The sequence below is a fragment of the Corythoichthys intestinalis genome, chromosome 3, assembly GCF_030265065.1.
Source record: "Corythoichthys intestinalis isolate RoL2023-P3 chromosome 3, ASM3026506v1, whole genome shotgun sequence".
Taxonomy (NCBI): Eukaryota; Metazoa; Chordata; class Actinopteri; order Syngnathiformes; family Syngnathidae; genus Corythoichthys; species Corythoichthys intestinalis.
Genome location: NC_080397.1, coordinates 31970035 through 31988045, shown reverse-complemented (window position 1 = coordinate 31988045; position 18011 = coordinate 31970035). Strand labels below are relative to the sequence as shown.

The 18011-nt window shown below is 39.1% G+C and overlaps 1 protein-coding gene across 2 annotated transcripts; it reads left to right on the top strand.

Moving 5' to 3' along the window:
* The first annotated feature begins 957 nt into the window (after positions 1-957).
* On the top strand, positions 958-16878 carry ncs1b (neuronal calcium sensor 1b). 2 transcript variants are annotated; one of them, XR_009062826.1, is made up of 10 exons: positions 958-1130; positions 1733-1840; positions 2698-2819; positions 5445-5469; positions 9043-9181; positions 10182-10260; positions 10478-10566; positions 14715-14792; positions 15237-15911; positions 15984-16878. XR_009062826.1 is itself a non-coding variant. In XM_057832810.1 (9 exons), the coding sequence occupies exons 3-9, from the start codon at positions 2756-2758 to the stop codon at positions 15333-15335; spliced, it is 573 nt and encodes a 190-aa protein (XP_057688793.1). In that variant the 5' UTR covers positions 958-1130; positions 1733-1840; positions 2698-2755; the 3' UTR covers positions 15336-16877. The 2 variants fall into 2 exon arrangements, 1 of the variants encoding a protein (XP_057688793.1); XM_057832810.1 differs by having other exon boundaries at positions 15237-16877.
* The last annotated feature ends 1133 nt before the right edge of the window (positions 16879-18011 follow it).

Here is an 18011-nt window from a genome sequence, read left to right as displayed (position 1 = left end):
TGTACAATTGAGCCACCACCGGTGTCTTGCCAATGTAGTTACCCCCGTCAAAAATGGTGTCCCTTGGCCGCGGGAGCGTACAAACACACATTAGTTATGAGTTATGTCGACTTAAACAATTAATTGAAGCCAGAAAAGAACCACAGTTATATATTTTGGACATTGATGTTTATTAAACTGGAGAAACTCCATACAGGACTTGAATTACAGTAATAGCAGTTATAGGTCGTCCAAGAGTAAAACAGTGAAACATTGCCATTTTTACGTTCAGTACATGTGTTACGTTATATGAAAGAAAAAAATGTTAAAAATTATTATTATTATTTTTTTTAATGGATGGGCCACATTTTAAAACCTCGTAGCTGACGTCATCACCAAAACATGGAAATCAGTGCAGCACAGTGGCTCCGCCCAGGGGATACAATTTTTGACTGGGGTAACTTCATTGGCACGACACCGGTGGGCGTTCCATATTCAATGGATGACGATCTTGGCGAAAAGTATAGCCTAAACAGCCTGATTTTGAATTCCCCGCAAGAATGACAAAACACTCATTTTCTACTTATTATTATAAATATTCTTGTAAGTTAATTTTATTGCTGACACTGCGTTTCGGGGTCATCAACATGTTGTGCCCCCCCATGCCCCAAAAGTCAAACTCCGCCTATGGGCACACCTGATAATTTCTTACGGCACACCGGTTGAAAAACACTGCACTAGGGCAGCGCTAAAGAGCCACATGCGGCTCTAGAGCCACGGGATGCTGACCCCTGATCAAAAACTTCGCCCTTCCCCGTCATAAAAAGATTGGACGTCTAGCACTGTCATTTGCAGCCATTGCGTTTAATTGAGTGTGTATTGTATTATTTTAAAAAATGCGTCCATAGATTTTTCTGTATAAGTGGCCATTGAAGAGAAAAGTTCAGAACCCCCCTCCACACGCACACACACAGACGACGTTGTGAGTCACGAATGTGTGCAGTGAGGCCAGCAGCTAGATTGAACGTCACTCGCTGTTGGCGGCTTGTAGCAGGATAACACGCGGCCATGCGCGAGGGAACAGCGGCAGCATTTCATCTCTGCTCTCTTTTGGGCTGACCGCACGGCTCCGTTCCTCTTTTCTACTCTAGGTAAAATGATAAATGATTACTAAAGCTGGCTTTTAGTCCCATCCTGTGTGTGTTGGTATTTTTTTTTTTAAAATTGTTATTATTTTTAAACTTGTTTCGGTAGATTCGTCGGTTCGTAAGACTGCGTTTTGGTGCCAAACGTCGTGCGCTCAATGACTAGCAAAACATGCAGTAGCTGTTGTACTGTAGCCATAAACTGTGTGTTGCTATGGTATTGCCAGGCAACATCCTACCCGCAGTAGCCGCCGCCGCCGCCGCCGCTTTTCTCGATATAGGTATTTTCTTGCCACGTCATAGGTGAAAATACTGAAATACCATCTGTTTGCTTATGGCTTGAGTCATCCCCATTCATTCAATATGATATAAGTTGAGCCTTTTCTTATGCCACCTGTTTCTTTTAGGGCAGTGGACACAGATTTAATTCACACAGACCACTTCTATTTAATTTAAATGCCAACACTTCTCGTTTGTTCTCTGACTGTTGAAAGCTTTTCTATGATTTTGTTTCCCGACCCAGTCACAAGTCTGTGGTTTGAGGTTAACGCGCGACTCATTTCACTATATCATTATATTACTGCTCTCTTGTGTATTTGTGTCCATAGCAATACTGCAGCTCAGGAAGCCAGTGGACTCAAGATGGACATTCCCAGCATGGCTTACCTCTGCAGGACATCACTGGCCATGGACACATGCAGATTTTTGCAGTGAAGGTGCCTGCACACATATTTACTTATAGCTCATGTGTGGCTGCAGTCAGGCTTCAGTGCCTCCCTGACACCGAGCCTCTGGTACAGAGAAATTCCATTATCTCTCATCTCCTGTCTATTGCGGTTGCAGAGAGAGGAGGAAATCACCGTACCATGTTGTCTTGAAGCCAGCAATGGGGGAGAACTATGAGTCAGAATGGAGGAGGAGAGAACCTTCACCTTTCAAATTTGCTATTTAAGCTTGATAGACAATCCATGCTTATTTTAAGAACAGGGAGCACTCCTAAGAGTGTACAATGACGCATCAACCTGGCTTTTTCTCGTTTTCCATTAATGAGCAAGATAGATATATATATTTTACGACCAGTAATTTTGTTTCTTTGAAGCTCTCTAGTATTCAAGTTCTCTGTTCTGTTGCGTTGACTTTTCTCTTAGGCACTTTATTTCATCCGTCAAATAGCATGTGGGGGAGGTGGCGTCTTTATCCAGAGCAATAGAGAGAGCATTGTTAAAGAAGGAATGGGAAGACCATATATGTAAAGGCAGAAGTGTTCGTCACTCACCTGCAGAGTGGTGACTTTTTCTATGGACCAATGCCTCCAAGTACCACTCTTCTCATATGGACTGCTGTGAAGAGCAACCCCGTCGTGCTGTCAAAAATATCAACAACCTGAAGGCTCTTCATTGCAGGGACCTTTGGCTCTACGGAGAGTGTGTTCAGCTAGATTTGAGTTATGGTGTCTTTGCCTGGCTGGAGCTGCAGACATTCTTCACCATACTTCACTGATCCGTGTTTCCTTCATTTTACTGGTGTCCCTGCATTGGACGTAACTGCCCTCCCTTTGTTTATATTTTGGCAGAGAAGCAGGCTCAGGTAATAACAGGTGGAATTGAAGCTGTGGAGGAGAGCTGAAAATCATGGGTAAATCCAACAGCAAGCTCAAGCCAGAGGTGGTGGAGGAGTTGACGAGAAAAACCTACTGTGAGTGTCCTTTGATCTCTTTCTGCTTGTCTTTATTGAGCTTAGATGGAACTTTTCATTAATAAAACAAAAGAAAAACAGCAGAATTGGCATTGTTCTCCAGCAAATAGCTCACACTCACCCTTTCCTTTAGAAACGATCTGACCAGAATGGCACAAGCAAGATACAAGCTGGGCAAAAAAAGCACACTGTGATTGGGAAAGGCATGCTTTAATAGTAATGTTTGTTTACCAATGTAAAAAAGATTAAAAATAATAATAAGTACTTTTTACATACACCTTCACACCAAGGGTGTAATTAGATTTGAACAGAATTATATGTTAAAAGACTACTCTACAGTTACTCTGCAGTTAGAAATTCAGTTGGAACAGAAACACACATTATAGTCACAGTAATGTACATTTCCTCTTGATGATTTGTAATAAAAGACTAATATTACTATTGTAGTCCCTTGGTTTTCAATCTGATTTGAGCTCAGTTTGATAATTAACAAAAATGACGCCTACATGTGGAGGACACGATTTTAGTGTGTTTGTTATTGTTGGAGCACAGCATCCTTATTATTGTTGTCATTTGATCAGTGCATTGTGCAGGTGTGAGTGGGAGCTGGCACCCATTGGCTGCTTAATGACAGTGTTATTTGTGTGGTGGCACTCTCCACAGCAGAGGCAAGAAGGGCTGCTGCGGCAGGAAATTGCTGTGTAGGAAGACGTGGCTTCGTGCTGGGCTGGCCTGCTTGCTGGTGTCCTTTACTCTCTTCCTCTCACTCTCCCATTCTCTCTGGCTTCATCCACTAATTGCCCTCTTTGAGCAGGGAAGGGAATAGTATAATTTGGATCTTATCTGGTTAGCATCGCTGATAGAAGCACCAAGATGTTCTCCTTCAGATCGTTCTTCTCTCGATATGAGAATCCCATCAATCTTACTTTGATTAATTCTGCTACCTTCTTCTTTGTTTCCATTTTCATCACCCCAATCCTGCGGTTTTTGACAGTGACTGAGGGAATCGCTTACTAAGTGTCTCTTTATGTGCGTGGTGAAAAGGAGGAAGGGTGTTTTTGTCTGGTAAATAATAGCTTGTAAAAACAACTAAGGACTGGCCTGCAGTGAGATCTGTCAAATGTGTAATTTAAATGCAAAGACATTTTTTGTAAACTAAACATGAAGACATTGCACAGTCATTTAAAAGCCTACAAGAGCACTTTTAAAGCGATCCAAGATTAGGCCAGATTCTCAAATCACATGGAAACACCAGCGGTCATATTAAAATGTCTCCAGGGTGTAGGCTTGGCCCATCTAATAGCGTGATGATTCTTCTGTGTTGTCAGAGCCATGAAGAGGCTCACAGTGACAGAGTGCAAGCGGAAAGGGTTTTAGCAGACCCTTCAGGGCCAACCGGCCAAGTAGGCTCCACGCTTTCTTGCATGGACGGATTGCATTATTGCACATTGGCGCTGACTGAGTTATATAACATTTTAAAGTAAATCAGAGCCATGCAGAACTCCCTCCATTTCTGACTACATTGGCAATTTAACGGCAGTTATCTTGGCTGACAGTACTGAGATTGACTGTGACATTCAATGCCAGGGGCACATGAAGCCTTTCTAGGTGAGTTGTACAGATGAAAGCTACCCCACTCGGCTTCCCCAATAACTGCCCTTCTTTGTACAGCAATTACAGTACAATCTGGTACTTGAATATGGTTTGGACTACCCTAACATGTTCCTTTGTTTCAACATAGGGGGTTGGAATTTAATAGTATCTAATTGAGATTTGTGTTTGTGGACAACAATGCAATATTTGCTATTAACATAAAATCAGACGTGATTCAATTCGATTTAAGGGCCTTTGATCAAGCTAATGATATATTACACATTCAAATGAATCAAACGTAAACGTAATGTTGACGGTTTTCACAAATTTGTTCCTTTAGCATTTCAGACATTTCAATTAAGCCATTTTGTTTCAACAACTTTCAACTTTTGCGTTTTGATCAGTTTGATTGCCTCCTTGCCTACCCAATCGACATTTCGACCCAGACTGATTTTTACAAATTTACTTTGCACAACTACAAGTTGGTCTAGCTGCAAGTACAACATAGGTATATTTTAACAACTTCAAGTTATTTTTACCAAATTTCCCTCCAAATATATTGCAGTTAAGCAAATCATTGCTGTGTACATTTTTTTTTAGCTTTAGTTTATCTGCGCTGGTTGGCCTTTGTGCTCAACATCAGTGAAAAGATGCAAAGCTGGCAGGGTTATGTTAATTGGCTATTATAGAAAATAGTTCCCGTGTAGGCATGAGATGAAGGAAAGCCTCATAAACTGTTCCCTTTGTTAATGCTGTGGCTGACCCTTCTTTGCTGTGCCTTATTTGTCCTCTTGTCGTGTCCTGAGGGTTCACTTGAACTAGTTCTTTCCTAAATGGCCCGGCTAAATGATTATTCTTTCATCAGACCTTCTGATACAATCACATTTTCCAATAATTAGCCATTCAAGGTAACCTGGCTACTTGCTATTGTCAATTAAGTGTATTTTGCAGCATCTGTAATTTTCAAAATACTAATACTTTTAACCAGGCTTTAAATATATTCTACTAATTTCACTCTTATTTTTCTTGCAGTTACGGAAAAAGAGGTGCAACAGTGGTAAGTGTGGGCTTTCCTTTTTAATTATGTGATTCCATGCAATCAAACGGCATTTTAAGTTTATTTGAAGTCCTGTTCGTGTCAGTTCTGCTCTGAAAATACAGTAAAATTAAAGGCTTTCTGAGACTGAATAGCTTTCAGTCTTGGTAACACTAATGTGTCAACTACCTTTTTTTTCTCTCTCTGGACAAGAAACGTTTAATAAGAGAAGAATGGCAGAGGCATTCGAAAATTTGACTTTAAATTACTTAATCATGGGAGGACTCAATACTTCACTAGGCTGCTGGGAACTATTTCTTCAATCAGTACCCCAATCTTTTATCAGATTAGAGCCCACACATTGATTTGGTGTCACATTTACAGTACTTGCGTAGATGACACTTATTTAAGCAGAAGAGACATCCCAGACCAGAAGTCGCACATCAGTGGTGAGGGTGATCATTACTGTGGAGGTGTGAATTCTGAATATAATTGTTAATCTGCCAGCTGGGGGCGCTGAGGTAACAGGCGATATACCTTCTTTAAAAATATGAATCAAGCATGAGTGCAGTCCTCTCATTTGTTTGCTGCTGAGCCATTGTTGCGGCCTTGCGGGTTATGAAAGACAAAGAATTGCACTTCTGATTAAAAAGAAAAAGGAGTACTGCAATATCGCAGTCATTGTTCACACTTCAGTTCTCCTGCTTTAGTTCTGCATTTCACTTTTTAATTCTTTATGCTTGAAAAGAGCTCTGCCTTTGAGAGATAGTCACTTTTTATGAGCCTGATAAGAAATGGACAATTGGATGGTCTGACGCCTTGAAGGTAGCTTGTTGTTGGCCTGTTTATTCAGTGCACTGGAGCAGAATTCCACCCCATACCACGCAACCCCTTTCTATGCCTTATGATGCAAGCTAATTCTCCATCTCTCAGTTTTTCTTAGGAAAGTTGCATGAATTGTCACTTGGAGATGAGTCGCAATCAACACTGCTGAGGGTGTGGAATGAGAGAAAATTTTACCAGGGGAAATGCCAGATGGCTTGTAATTAGAGCAGATGCACAGACACAAGTATCAGAAGGGTTAGAAAACTGTTTGTGTTGCCCAGAGAATCCTGTTACCCTTTCTTATTACCAAATAAAGACACAAAATTAGTATTCCCTCAAATCACCTGAAATAAATGTTAATGTCACTGTGCACTTAAGTTGCTGCCAGCCAATACTGGTATCCTGTACATTGCTTAATCAAAACCCTCCCCGGTAGGTGGACCTGTGGTCCAGTAATAAGTACTTAATCTCCATGATGGTTCACAATCGTAGTCTTATATCCAATTGTACTGCTGCTATGTCCCTGCAAGCTCGACTCCAAGCATAGGCTGTGCATCTCTCACCATGTCAGAGTTCTAATATGTGCTCATGTTCTGACAAGTGAAGTTGATTCTGATTAAGGCTGTGAAGACAGTCTGACACTGTGACAGTGTGTGTCCACTGTGATATCTCATCAAATGCTTGGTAAACACGAAACAATTGCCAGCAACATTGCAACAAATTAATTAAAATGATATTTTATCCATTAGATTTGAAAGCCAGATAACAGAACACCCGTTTGATAAATCTGTTCGTAAGGTGTTTTTAGGCGCGACCTGATTGATTCAATCAGCCTATGTAATACACAGAATCTTTCTAAAATGGTTTTTTTTTTACAAAATCTCACTGATTGACTTTGGGGAAAAGAAATAATAAACATTTCAAATTGGCATGGTATGCTAAAGCCAAATTCATTTGCAAATATTATTTTGTATGCTTCATCAGTTCAATGTAGCTTTTTATAGCCTGATGAAATATTTACAGTAGTCAGTCTCTTAAAGCAGCACCATAATTTCAGTCAGTAAACTTCAGTGCTTTAGTTTAAATTGAACAGCTTTTAATCTGAATAGCACAGGGACAGTGAAGGTGAAAGTAACACCCAAAACACAATTTTTTTCTGTATTTTTCAGCAACCGGCTGCCACGTTAACTGCTCACTAATGTTGTTTCCTACAGCCTGTATCAGGGAACATATTTGAAATAAATAGGTAGATTTTCAAACACATAAACAATACAAGTCTCCTTTGTGGAAAGTAATACATAACGTTGCACTTTCGTGAAGAACTAGGTGGTGGCTGCTGGTTTAGGCTAAGACACTTTGGCTTACCCCTTGATGGAATCATTCGTGTTAATTCTGGTTGCCACAGTTCTTGATTGAGCTGTACAAAAAAACTACCCAGGTTTGAGTGACTGCGTTTGAAATTGCTATTGAATTGCTTCTATATTTAGTCTATTACATTAATTCAGTCTTTAGACATGTCATTTCCAAGGTTAAAGGGAAATGCTCAGACTTATCTTTCAGCTGTATATATTATCAAAAGAAGATTAGAGAGTAATTCAATTACAGAAATCCACTATGGGCTTGCTATTGGATTAGTGCAATTGTCTTTGTGAACGATACAAATTTGCACTTCATCCATTTCATCAAATGTATCCTGATTCCTTACTACATGACCAATGCCAACATGAGACATTTATCAAGACTACCGTAATTTTTGGACTATAAGCCACTACTTTTTCCCTTCATTTTGAATCCTTTGGTTTATAGTCCAGTGTGGCTTATTTGTTGATTTATTTGGGTTAATAGGTAACACATGCCTCCTAGCAAGCAGTGCTACAGATGTAAATAACAATTAAAATTTATGTTCTGTGCTATTTATTTTTTCAGTTACTGTTCCAGTTATTTCATTAATTGCTAGTTATGGTATTTGGGAACACTTTATTTTACAGCAACGTCTTAAGACTGTCATACAACTGTCATACTTATGACATGACACTCAATGCTTATGACAGATGTCATTAAGTGTCATTCGGCATATTATGTCACTAAATCCATTTATGTCCAGCTCAGATCTTTTACATCCATTCAAAAGTGAGATGATTTGCCGGATAACAATAAATTACATCTGTTATAAGCATTCATTAATGCTCATGACAGTGTCATGTCGTAATTATGATTGTCTATTGACAGTCTTATGGCGCCACTGTCAAATAAAGTGTTACCAAATACCTTATAGCAATTAATGAAACAACTGGAATGGTAACTGAATAAATAATCAGCACAGAACATGAATTTTGATTGTTATTTACACCTGTAGTGCTGCTTGGAAGCATATTGGACAACAGCAGTGTTGACAGCAGGTGGCAGCAGAGGTTGACTGTCTCCCCCAAGGGAGCAGTGATGGCCAAATGAAGCTTTGCAGCCAATTGGTTCAAAGCTTCATGGTGGTATATTTGGTCTCATGACAGTCGTATGATGCCGTTGTCAAGTAAAGGGTTACCGGTTAATATCTTTGGTGTAAATATAACATAATACAGTGAAGACAGCTGCGATTTATAGTCTAGTGTGGGTTATCTATGAACAAATGCCGTTTTCGTGTCACATATGGGGAGTCGCGGCTTATAGTCAGGTGCGCCTTATAGTGCGAAAATTACGGTACTTCAACTCTACCCTTCAGTCTCACCACTACCTCTTTTAGTTCATTATGTCTACATCTTTTTGTTCTTACAGGTACAAAGGCTTCATTAAAGATTGTCCCAGCGGGCAGCTTGATTCTGTGGGCTTTCAGAAGATATACAAGCAATTCTTTCCCTTTGGAGATCCCACAAAGTTTGCCTCTTTTGTCTTCAATGTGTTTGATGAAAATAAGGTTTGTAGTTAACTATAGGAAAACCTTAGAACTGTTTAAATGAAAGCAACAATGCTATTTTCCCTGCCTGTTACTTATTTATATATTTAAAAAAAAAAAAAAAATCTAGGAGACTTGCTGGCAACAGGCAGAGCTCTGGTCTGATTTTTCCATTTTTGGATACAAATAATGTGAATGAGCGCTTTTTAATTGATTTTTGCATCCCATATGATATCATTAAGATTCCATTTCTGTAAAATGAACTGCTCTTTAGCTGCTAATTAGAGTCAGGTTATAGGAAGTACCGACTCATTCAAGCCAAATTAGATTGTCTTTTTCCTGTAGCTGCACATTTTATTAAGGGAACTCAAGCATGTTATATAAGGACAAAGTACAGTATATACAGTAAATCATCACTATACTGCGATTCGGTCTTTGCTGCTGTGCTTTTTTTTTTTTTTTCATTTTATTTTGTAAATGTTGTTTACTACTTTTACTCTATTTTCTATACTCTTTGTACAATATCTTTGTGGTTTCCAGCCATCCACCGTGCCACCTGGGATAGTCTATTGTGTCGAAAGCCATACAAAGGGCTTGCTTTGCCATCTGGAGCACACAGCTAAGTGCTCGGAAGCATGTAGCCAGGAAGTTAGGCTGACTGATGCACCAAAAGGAAACCAATTTATATAAGATGGTCACTGTTACGGTGATAACTTGAGTGATAAGTTTGCCTGAATCCACAGTACATGGCCTTCCATTCCACTTCTGTACAAGACCTATCAGAATGACAAATTAGCTGTAATAATTTAAGTAGAATTGTATTGTGTAGTGAAACTTTTTAGACGGTGAAGCATTGGCATCCATCTAACTAATGACCAGAGGTGACATATTTCTGCCTCGGGAGAGCGCTAGGTGCAAGGAAAAAATAGCAACAAACGTCTGGCCTTGTTTTGAGCAGCATGAAGTGTAAATGTGAAATAAAAGTCCTCTATCTTTTTCTCTCACTTGTGCCATTTTCTAGGATGGACGCATCGAGTTCTCTGAATTCATCCAGGCGTTATCTGTGACCTCTCGGGGGACTCTGGATGAGAAACTTAGATGTAAGCTGTAAACTTCATTACTATTGTTGACATGTAAATGAGAAGCTTCGGAACTATGTGTTTCGGAATGTTTTTAGTCTTTTTAATCCTTGTAGAAGAACAATTGTGCATGATATTTTTTCATGTTTTATAGTTAATTAATGACGATGACATTTTCTCACCAGCCCATATTAGTGACTTAGCTTTGGTCAACTTGAATACTTTGATTCTGTTTCAGGGGCTTTCAAGCTGTATGACTTAGATAATGATGGCTACATCACCCGCGATGAGATGTTGAACATTGTAGATGCAATTTATCAAATGGTGGTAAGTTGACCAAACAATGCATACAGTGGAACCTTGAAGGTCAAACACAATCCTCTGGATTCAAATTTCTCTCCCCCCCCCCCCCCCCCCCTCATTTTTTTTATTTTAATAAATATAAATAAATCATGCATGAAGAAAGTTCCGCACTTTGGAACAAACCCAGTTAATTGTTATTTTTAATAACAAATGAAAATACCAGAAAGTAATGCATGTTGCAGTCTCATTTTTTACCGCAAATGTAAAACAAAATTAACCACTAATGTAATATTCACAAAACTAATGAAAAGGCATACTGTATATACATTTGATTGGTAGGAGCTATCTCTGGTCAGCACAGATCTGGCCGTGCATATTCCCATCTTTGCAAATATTAAGTGTTGGAAATTAAGTGCAAAAGGTTAAAGAAAATGCAAAACACTATAAACTATCATTTTTTCAGGCTATAAGTCTACTTTTTCTCCCTGCGACTTTTACAATGAAGGTAGCTTATTTATGGTATTTTTTTGGGCCCGGACAAACAAGCTTAATATTTTCTCATTAAATATTTTTAAAATGATGTTTTGATTTCATTTCACTCTGCAACCCGGTGTGTCATGAAGATGTTGCCACTGAGGGTGCGTTCAGTCTCTAACATCAATGCAAGTATTCCATTATGACAAAACTCTAAACTGTATTCCATTCTCCCAACGCACCCTCAGTGATAGCGCCATAGGCTCCATTGGTGAGGTAACTTGTTTAGTCATTCACTACCAAAGACGTATAAGCAATATTGTTCATGATGTTCAACTGCTTATAACTAAAGAACAGAAGAGTGGGAACAAACCTTTTTTTCCTAATCTGTCTTTTTGTAAGTTTTATGAGTGTAGTGTTTATGTAGCCATAGAACACAATGTTCTGTGGGCTTGAAAGAAGGAGATATTTGGTGACATGTTTGGTAGTGAATGATTTAATTTCAGGTACATTCAGGTACACAACCTCCTGCCAAGAGAAGACCCTTGCCACTACAGACAAGATTAAGTTTAACCATCGATGACCAGAAATATTTTAAAAGAATGTATTTCTAAATTTTGCCATGTCATGACTCGCAGCTGCTACACTAGCACCGACAGTTTGCCAGAAGCTTTGACAGACTTAATCAAAACCTCTGGGGATTTTATTAGGGTTGCAGCTATAGATGATTTAGGGAATCGATTAATTGGATGAATTGGATTACGAACATTTAATGCATAGCAGAATAAATTTTAGGATATGTTAAACAAAGAAACAAGTGTTATCCATGCAATAATATTTATTTTGGCTTTTTAAGATTTCACTTTCAAAAGAGCCTTAAATGCGAAAATAAAAATCCTGTGTTTCTTCAAACAATGCAGAATTGCACTTTCATAAGAGCAATAAATGCATTCAAAAATAAATTAAAATACCCGATCTTAGCGTCAAGCGATTAAAAAAATAATAAATGAGGATCAAAGTACAACAAAAGAACAATCGGCTAACTTGCATAACAAAAGCCCTCTATCTTAAATGCAAACTTTTATTTTTGAATATACAATATATATATGTATGTGTATATATACATATATACATATTTTTAACAATGCTCTGAACAAATCATTTAAACACATATTCCCACAAAAAACTGCTAAATACACTGCTGGCCAAATATGTAGTCACCCCTGCAACTCAGTCGGATAGTGCTCAATTTCTCCCAGAAAATGATTGCAAATACAAATGTTTTGGTAGTAATATCTTCATTTATTTTGCTTGCAATGAAAAAACATAAAAGAGAATGGAAAAAAAACAAAACAAAAAACTAAATCATTATCATTGACCACTGACGAGTTATGGCATATTCCCTGCTTCCATCAGAGGGCAGTGTATCCAACCTAATCAATAAAACTAAATGCAACACTTTCAAAACAAACCATTATAACGTCACTCTAAGTCAGTGCTTCTCAATTATTTTCTGTTACGCCCCCCCAAGGAAGACGTAAATGTTTTGCGCCCCCCCAAACTCTGCCGCCACTGTAAATAGTATAATTTGTCTATAATATTACTATTACAAGTGCGCCTCTGCCTCAACTTGTATCCTTTTTTTTCTATTAGAGAAAATAACAGATCAATTTATAAAGTACAACTTTATTAACATTGTTTTGTTTGTAACAGAAAAGACTTAACGTGCATCAATTTGCCTGAATTAAAAAGTCACATCCAAACTGTAAAAATACACTCAAGGTACATTTTTGACCATCTGATACTGAAAAATAAAATCAGTAAATAATAACAAATTCAAATTGATTGGAAACATTAACTCATGAGGACAATATGCCAAAAAAATTGACCGAAAAAACAAAACTGAATAGAAGAAGAAGAAGAAGAAAAAAAAGAGTGTCTTTGGACAGAAGGACAGTTTTTATTTTCGCTGCTCACAGTATCACCTCCAGTTTGCAATAATGTGGGGTTATTTTCCACTGAGCAAGCTAACAGTGCTCACTGGTTTACTGATATAACACTGACAAAGCGGGACCATTGTTGGCAATATTCGGCACGTTTTCGCTGAAAAACAACCAAGCGGCTTATCAATGAGATTGGGGTCTAATGTCCTTAAGTGGCGTCTGAATTGATTTGGCTTCCGGCTTTCCGCTATAATCATTTTTAGACACAGTAAACAGTGGTCTTTCCTTATCTACTACTGTATTAAATGTCAAAGCCAAAAGGCAAACGGGCCGAAAAAAGCGCATTCTCGGCGGCCGAGGGACAACCGTAGGTGAGGGCGGTCGTCGTGACGATCCCAAGCCGAAAATGGCACTTCTCGGGCGGACACATGAGAACCGGAGAAAGACAGTGGGTCGCTGCGTGAGTCCGGCCGGAAAACGGCTTTCGAAAACGGCGCACAACTCAAGATGGGGAACTCTCCAGCTCTTCATGTCAGTCTCTTCCGTGTGCTTTTTCTTACTTCAAAAATACTGCGCGCACTTTGAAAATGAGAGCGCCACTGCCACCCACTGAGTGGACGTGCAAGTACACTTTATTCTAGTACGGCAAGAAAAGAAAAAAAAAAAAAAAGCATGTTCCCCGAGGTCACACCCTGGCATCGCTCTGCGCCCCCCCTGGGGGGGCGCGCCCCACTATTTGAGAAGTACTGCTCTAAGTAAACGAATCCTTGAAGCAGCAAAGTTCTACTCGAAGAATTTTTCCAATCGAATTAATCAAGTTCAGCGATTAATCGCACTAGATTTTATAGATGAATTGGACTCCGTCTGATGCTTTATGCTTCTACAAAAGAATGATATCCACTGTTTGCTATGACATGAGGATGCTATGCTAGCACTGATGAACCGCTTTGAACCAGCACTCAGAGATATTGCCCAGGAAGGCTCCGTCTGAAGCATAATCCCATTACAAAAAAAACAGTTTTAAGGCTAACCCTGGGTGTGCTGACATAGTTTTGATTTCAAGAGGATGGATTGCCACAGTGTGCTACAACAAAGATGCTATGCAATGGCTTGCGCTAATAGCCGTTAGCCCAGTGTATATCAGATGCTACGGCTGTGATTTTAAGAGGACTTCATCCCCTTTCATCTTTGAGGGCAAGGTAAAATTGACTTTGTTTTCTTCTTTGTAAATGTAATGAATTAGTTTTAAAAGTTTTTTTTTAGGGTTTCAGACTGCCTCAGAGAACATAAGTGGGACTTGTGGTGTATGGCTCCTCCGAGTGATAAGCCGCTGCATATGAATGAAGAGGACCAAACTTTTTTGTGTTGATGCATGTTTATTTTATTAATAAAGATTTTTTTTGAACAATCAAATATTTCTGTGTAACATCTCTGTATCCCATAATAAGACCTGGACGCCTGTGACTTTTAGTAATGTGTGGCATCATTATGGATTTTTAAAAAATTTAATAATGTGAAATTTGGGCTGTCCGGGCTCTGGTGCGTGCAGTAGTCCGGAAATCACAGTAACTAACTTCTCACTGAACTGAGGTCAGGTATACACCAGTATTTTAACATCTCGTGTTAACATCGTATGCGATATCTGTTTCGTTTTTTTAGGGCTAATTTTTATAGTCTGATGATTGATAATGAGGTTCCACTGTATTTAGGTCTGTCTGTTTTTGAAATGGTAAGTCTAATGAGTTTGTATTCCAGGGAAACACTGTGGAGCTGCCAGAAGAAGAAAACACACCAGAAAAGCGAGTGGACCGCATTTTTGCAATGATGGACAAGGTAAGTGTTTATATAGCTCAATTGACTTGATGTGTATATGAGCAGTGCGTACGTCTTAGTTACCATTAAAAATAAAAGGGATACTTGCCGCAGGCAACTGGAATTGATGTATTAAACATTTAGAAGAGCAAACACTATCACAGTGTCATTCATGCTGTCAATATTATACTGTATAGTCTCCTCTCTTTCCACACTTGCCCTCAGTGCCAGACTAGTGCCCACTCTTTGCATGTAGGGAATCAACTTGTCTCCTGTGAATGATGAACTGAGGTCTGTGTGGGCGTATCCAAGCAGCACTTGGTGATTTGTGTTAGTGAATTGGCTGAAGTCCAAATCAGTCCAAATGCACTGAAAAACTGCAATTTTCTCTGCGCTAGGGTCCACGTTTGCCCCCTGCTGGTAATCCTGTAGTAATGGTTTCTCTATTCCATGTTCCTCTACCAGAATGCCGATGGGAAATTGACTCTGCAGGAGTTCCAGGAAGGCTCCAAGGCCGACCCTTCTATTGTTCAGGCTTTGTCTCTCTATGATGGTCTAGTCTAAGTATTGAACGATCTCAAGGTGAGTGGGGTATTTTTCATGTGCAAGTGATGTGCACACTTAGCCAAGAGGAAATGCAGACCATCTAATATTGTGCCATTCTTGTATTATCTGAGCAACTAAAGAGACACAAATCGGCAAATGGCCTAAATCCAAAGCAACGCAGCTGCTTTCTGCTCTCAGTTTGTTCTTATGAATTATTCAAGCGACCCACTTGTTTGCTGGCAATCAAATGGTCTTTTAGTGCCGAGTGAAGAGCCTCTTCCGCCGCCTCATGTAATCCACCAACCACTGCCAATTGTTGCTGACACATCGTGCTCAGCGTTTTGTCAGCTGTGAAGTTGGCTTGTGAATGCATATTTTGAACACACCGTAGACGTGATAATCCTCCACGGTCTATCGAAAGACTGGTTTTCTATGATGATAAACACTCCTATCATCTCAAGATGGATCCAGTGTTGCACTTAGGTCAGACAACTCCAAAACCATCCAATGAGTGCATCTCGACTTTGCCACAATCAATCTTGCTCATCCAGGAGTGGACTGACAATCAGTTCAGTTATTTGTGTTTCCACCCAGGTTAGTGGACATTTTGTCTCATGACATTTCAAACAGGGAAGCGAAGTTCTGAATCATTTCATCATTCTTCAGCTGCTACTGTGTGCTGTCTGTTCAAACGTTGCAGCCTTCTGCCTTCCCCACCAAAAATCCCAGGAGGGGAATTCCCTTGGAGGCTTTTCCAGACTTAACAAGGGGAGGCAGGGAGCTGTGCTACCATCAAGGACTCCAGTGTCTAACTAGGGAAAGTGTGTTACATGGTGATAGAGTAAGCACTAATTTAAAACTACAAAGCAGTGTATTTTAATATGTAAATATAGAATTATGTTAATTTAGTTCCTGCTTTGTTGTATTAAAGAGTTTTACCTATTGAAAATTTGATGAAGTTTTATTTTTATCAAAATTGTTGAAATGTTTTGCACTTCATTTTTCACTACTTTTGTGGGATTTAGTTCTTTGTTTTCATGCTGAGTTTACTCTCCTGGGAGAATACGTAGTCTTTATTTGTGGAAGAGGGTTGAAGCAGTGGGGAGTTTTTTTTTTTTTTTTTTCTTTTTTTAGCGGATTATATTGCTATGTTTGCAGCCTGAGAATCCTGTTGTGTTTTCTCCATGAGCACGAGTGTTGACTTTCTGTCGTACAATGTCTGAATTGAGGCTCTGAGGCTCTTAACCCTTATTCACATTCAGCAGACTGAGCGATAAAAACACAAAAATGCAAATTTTCGTAGTAAAGCTTTTGGAAGCTTTGTGGCGACTATTATCTAGTTTATATTTGTCCTGCTGTGTAAAAGCCAGAGCATGCAATCATGCCTTTTATCTCTTCTTAAACATTATTGTTGAAGCAGACATGTTATAGCAATCACTGATGTTATGCCTTATGCAAATGATCATTTACTGAATGACAATGCCATTTACAGTACCTGTCATTTATCAGTAAGAGAGCACATAATAAAATGCATTTAAATGGCTATGTGTCTATGTCTTTGTATTATTTTGTAAGTATATGACATTTTAGAATTTGACACTCATTATGTTTAGGATGCAACTGTTGGTAACTGAGACATGTTTGGTATACACTTATGAACAACATACTGTTGAGAGTCAATGAATGAATAATGATGTGCATCCAGTGTCATTTTAGTGTGGTTATATTTGTGTCTTGGACCTGTGCAGGGTATCCATGGGGTCAAAAACAGTCTTAAATACAATAATTTGAATTTAAGGCCTTACAATATCTAACACTGTCCTAAAATCAAACAAAAGGTCTTAAATACGATTTTTAAAGGTCTTAAAAATCAATTGACGTTACTTTTATGTAGAACATACATGCAAACATTCTGTCTCACTTTTAATTGATTTTTGAGGGTGCGAAAGTAACTACAAAGAAGAACTACCTGTGGTGCCCGGTCATTTTCCTTCAAGTTACTTACGTTTTTTCTTGCCGGTATCCAGAGGTGGGTAGGGTAGCCAAAAAATTATACTCAAGTAGATTTACTTCAAAAATAATATTACCCAAGTAAAAGTAGTCAAACAAAAATTTTACTCAAGTACAAGTAAAAAAGGGCGGCACGGTGGCTGAGTGGTTAGCACGTCTGCCTCACAGTTCTAAGATCAAGGGTTCAATCCCGGGCTTCGGCCTTCCTGTGTGGAGTTTGCATGTTCTCCCCGTGCCTGCGTGGGTTTCCTCCGGGAACTCCGGTTTCCTCCCACATCCCAAAAACATGCATGGTAGGCTGATTGAACACTCTAAATTGTCCGTAGGTATGAGTGTGTGCGTGAGTGGTTGTATGTCTCCTTGTGCCCTGTAATTGGCTGGCAACCAGTTTAGGGTGTCCCCTGCCTACTGCCCGTAGTTAGCTGGGATAGTCTCCAGCACCTCCGCGACCCTCGTGATGAAAAGCGGCATGGAAAATGAATGGATGAATGAACAAGTAAAAAAGTATTTGGTGAAAAGAATACTCAAATAATGAGTAACATTGAGTAACTGCAACATTGTGAGTCACTACTTACATTTTTTTTAAACAATGGTAATTTTTTTCTGAGCACAAAGTTATCTATATGACCTGTTGTAATAAATTCCGGCGAGACAAAAAAAAAAAAAGAAGAAGAAATGAAGCAT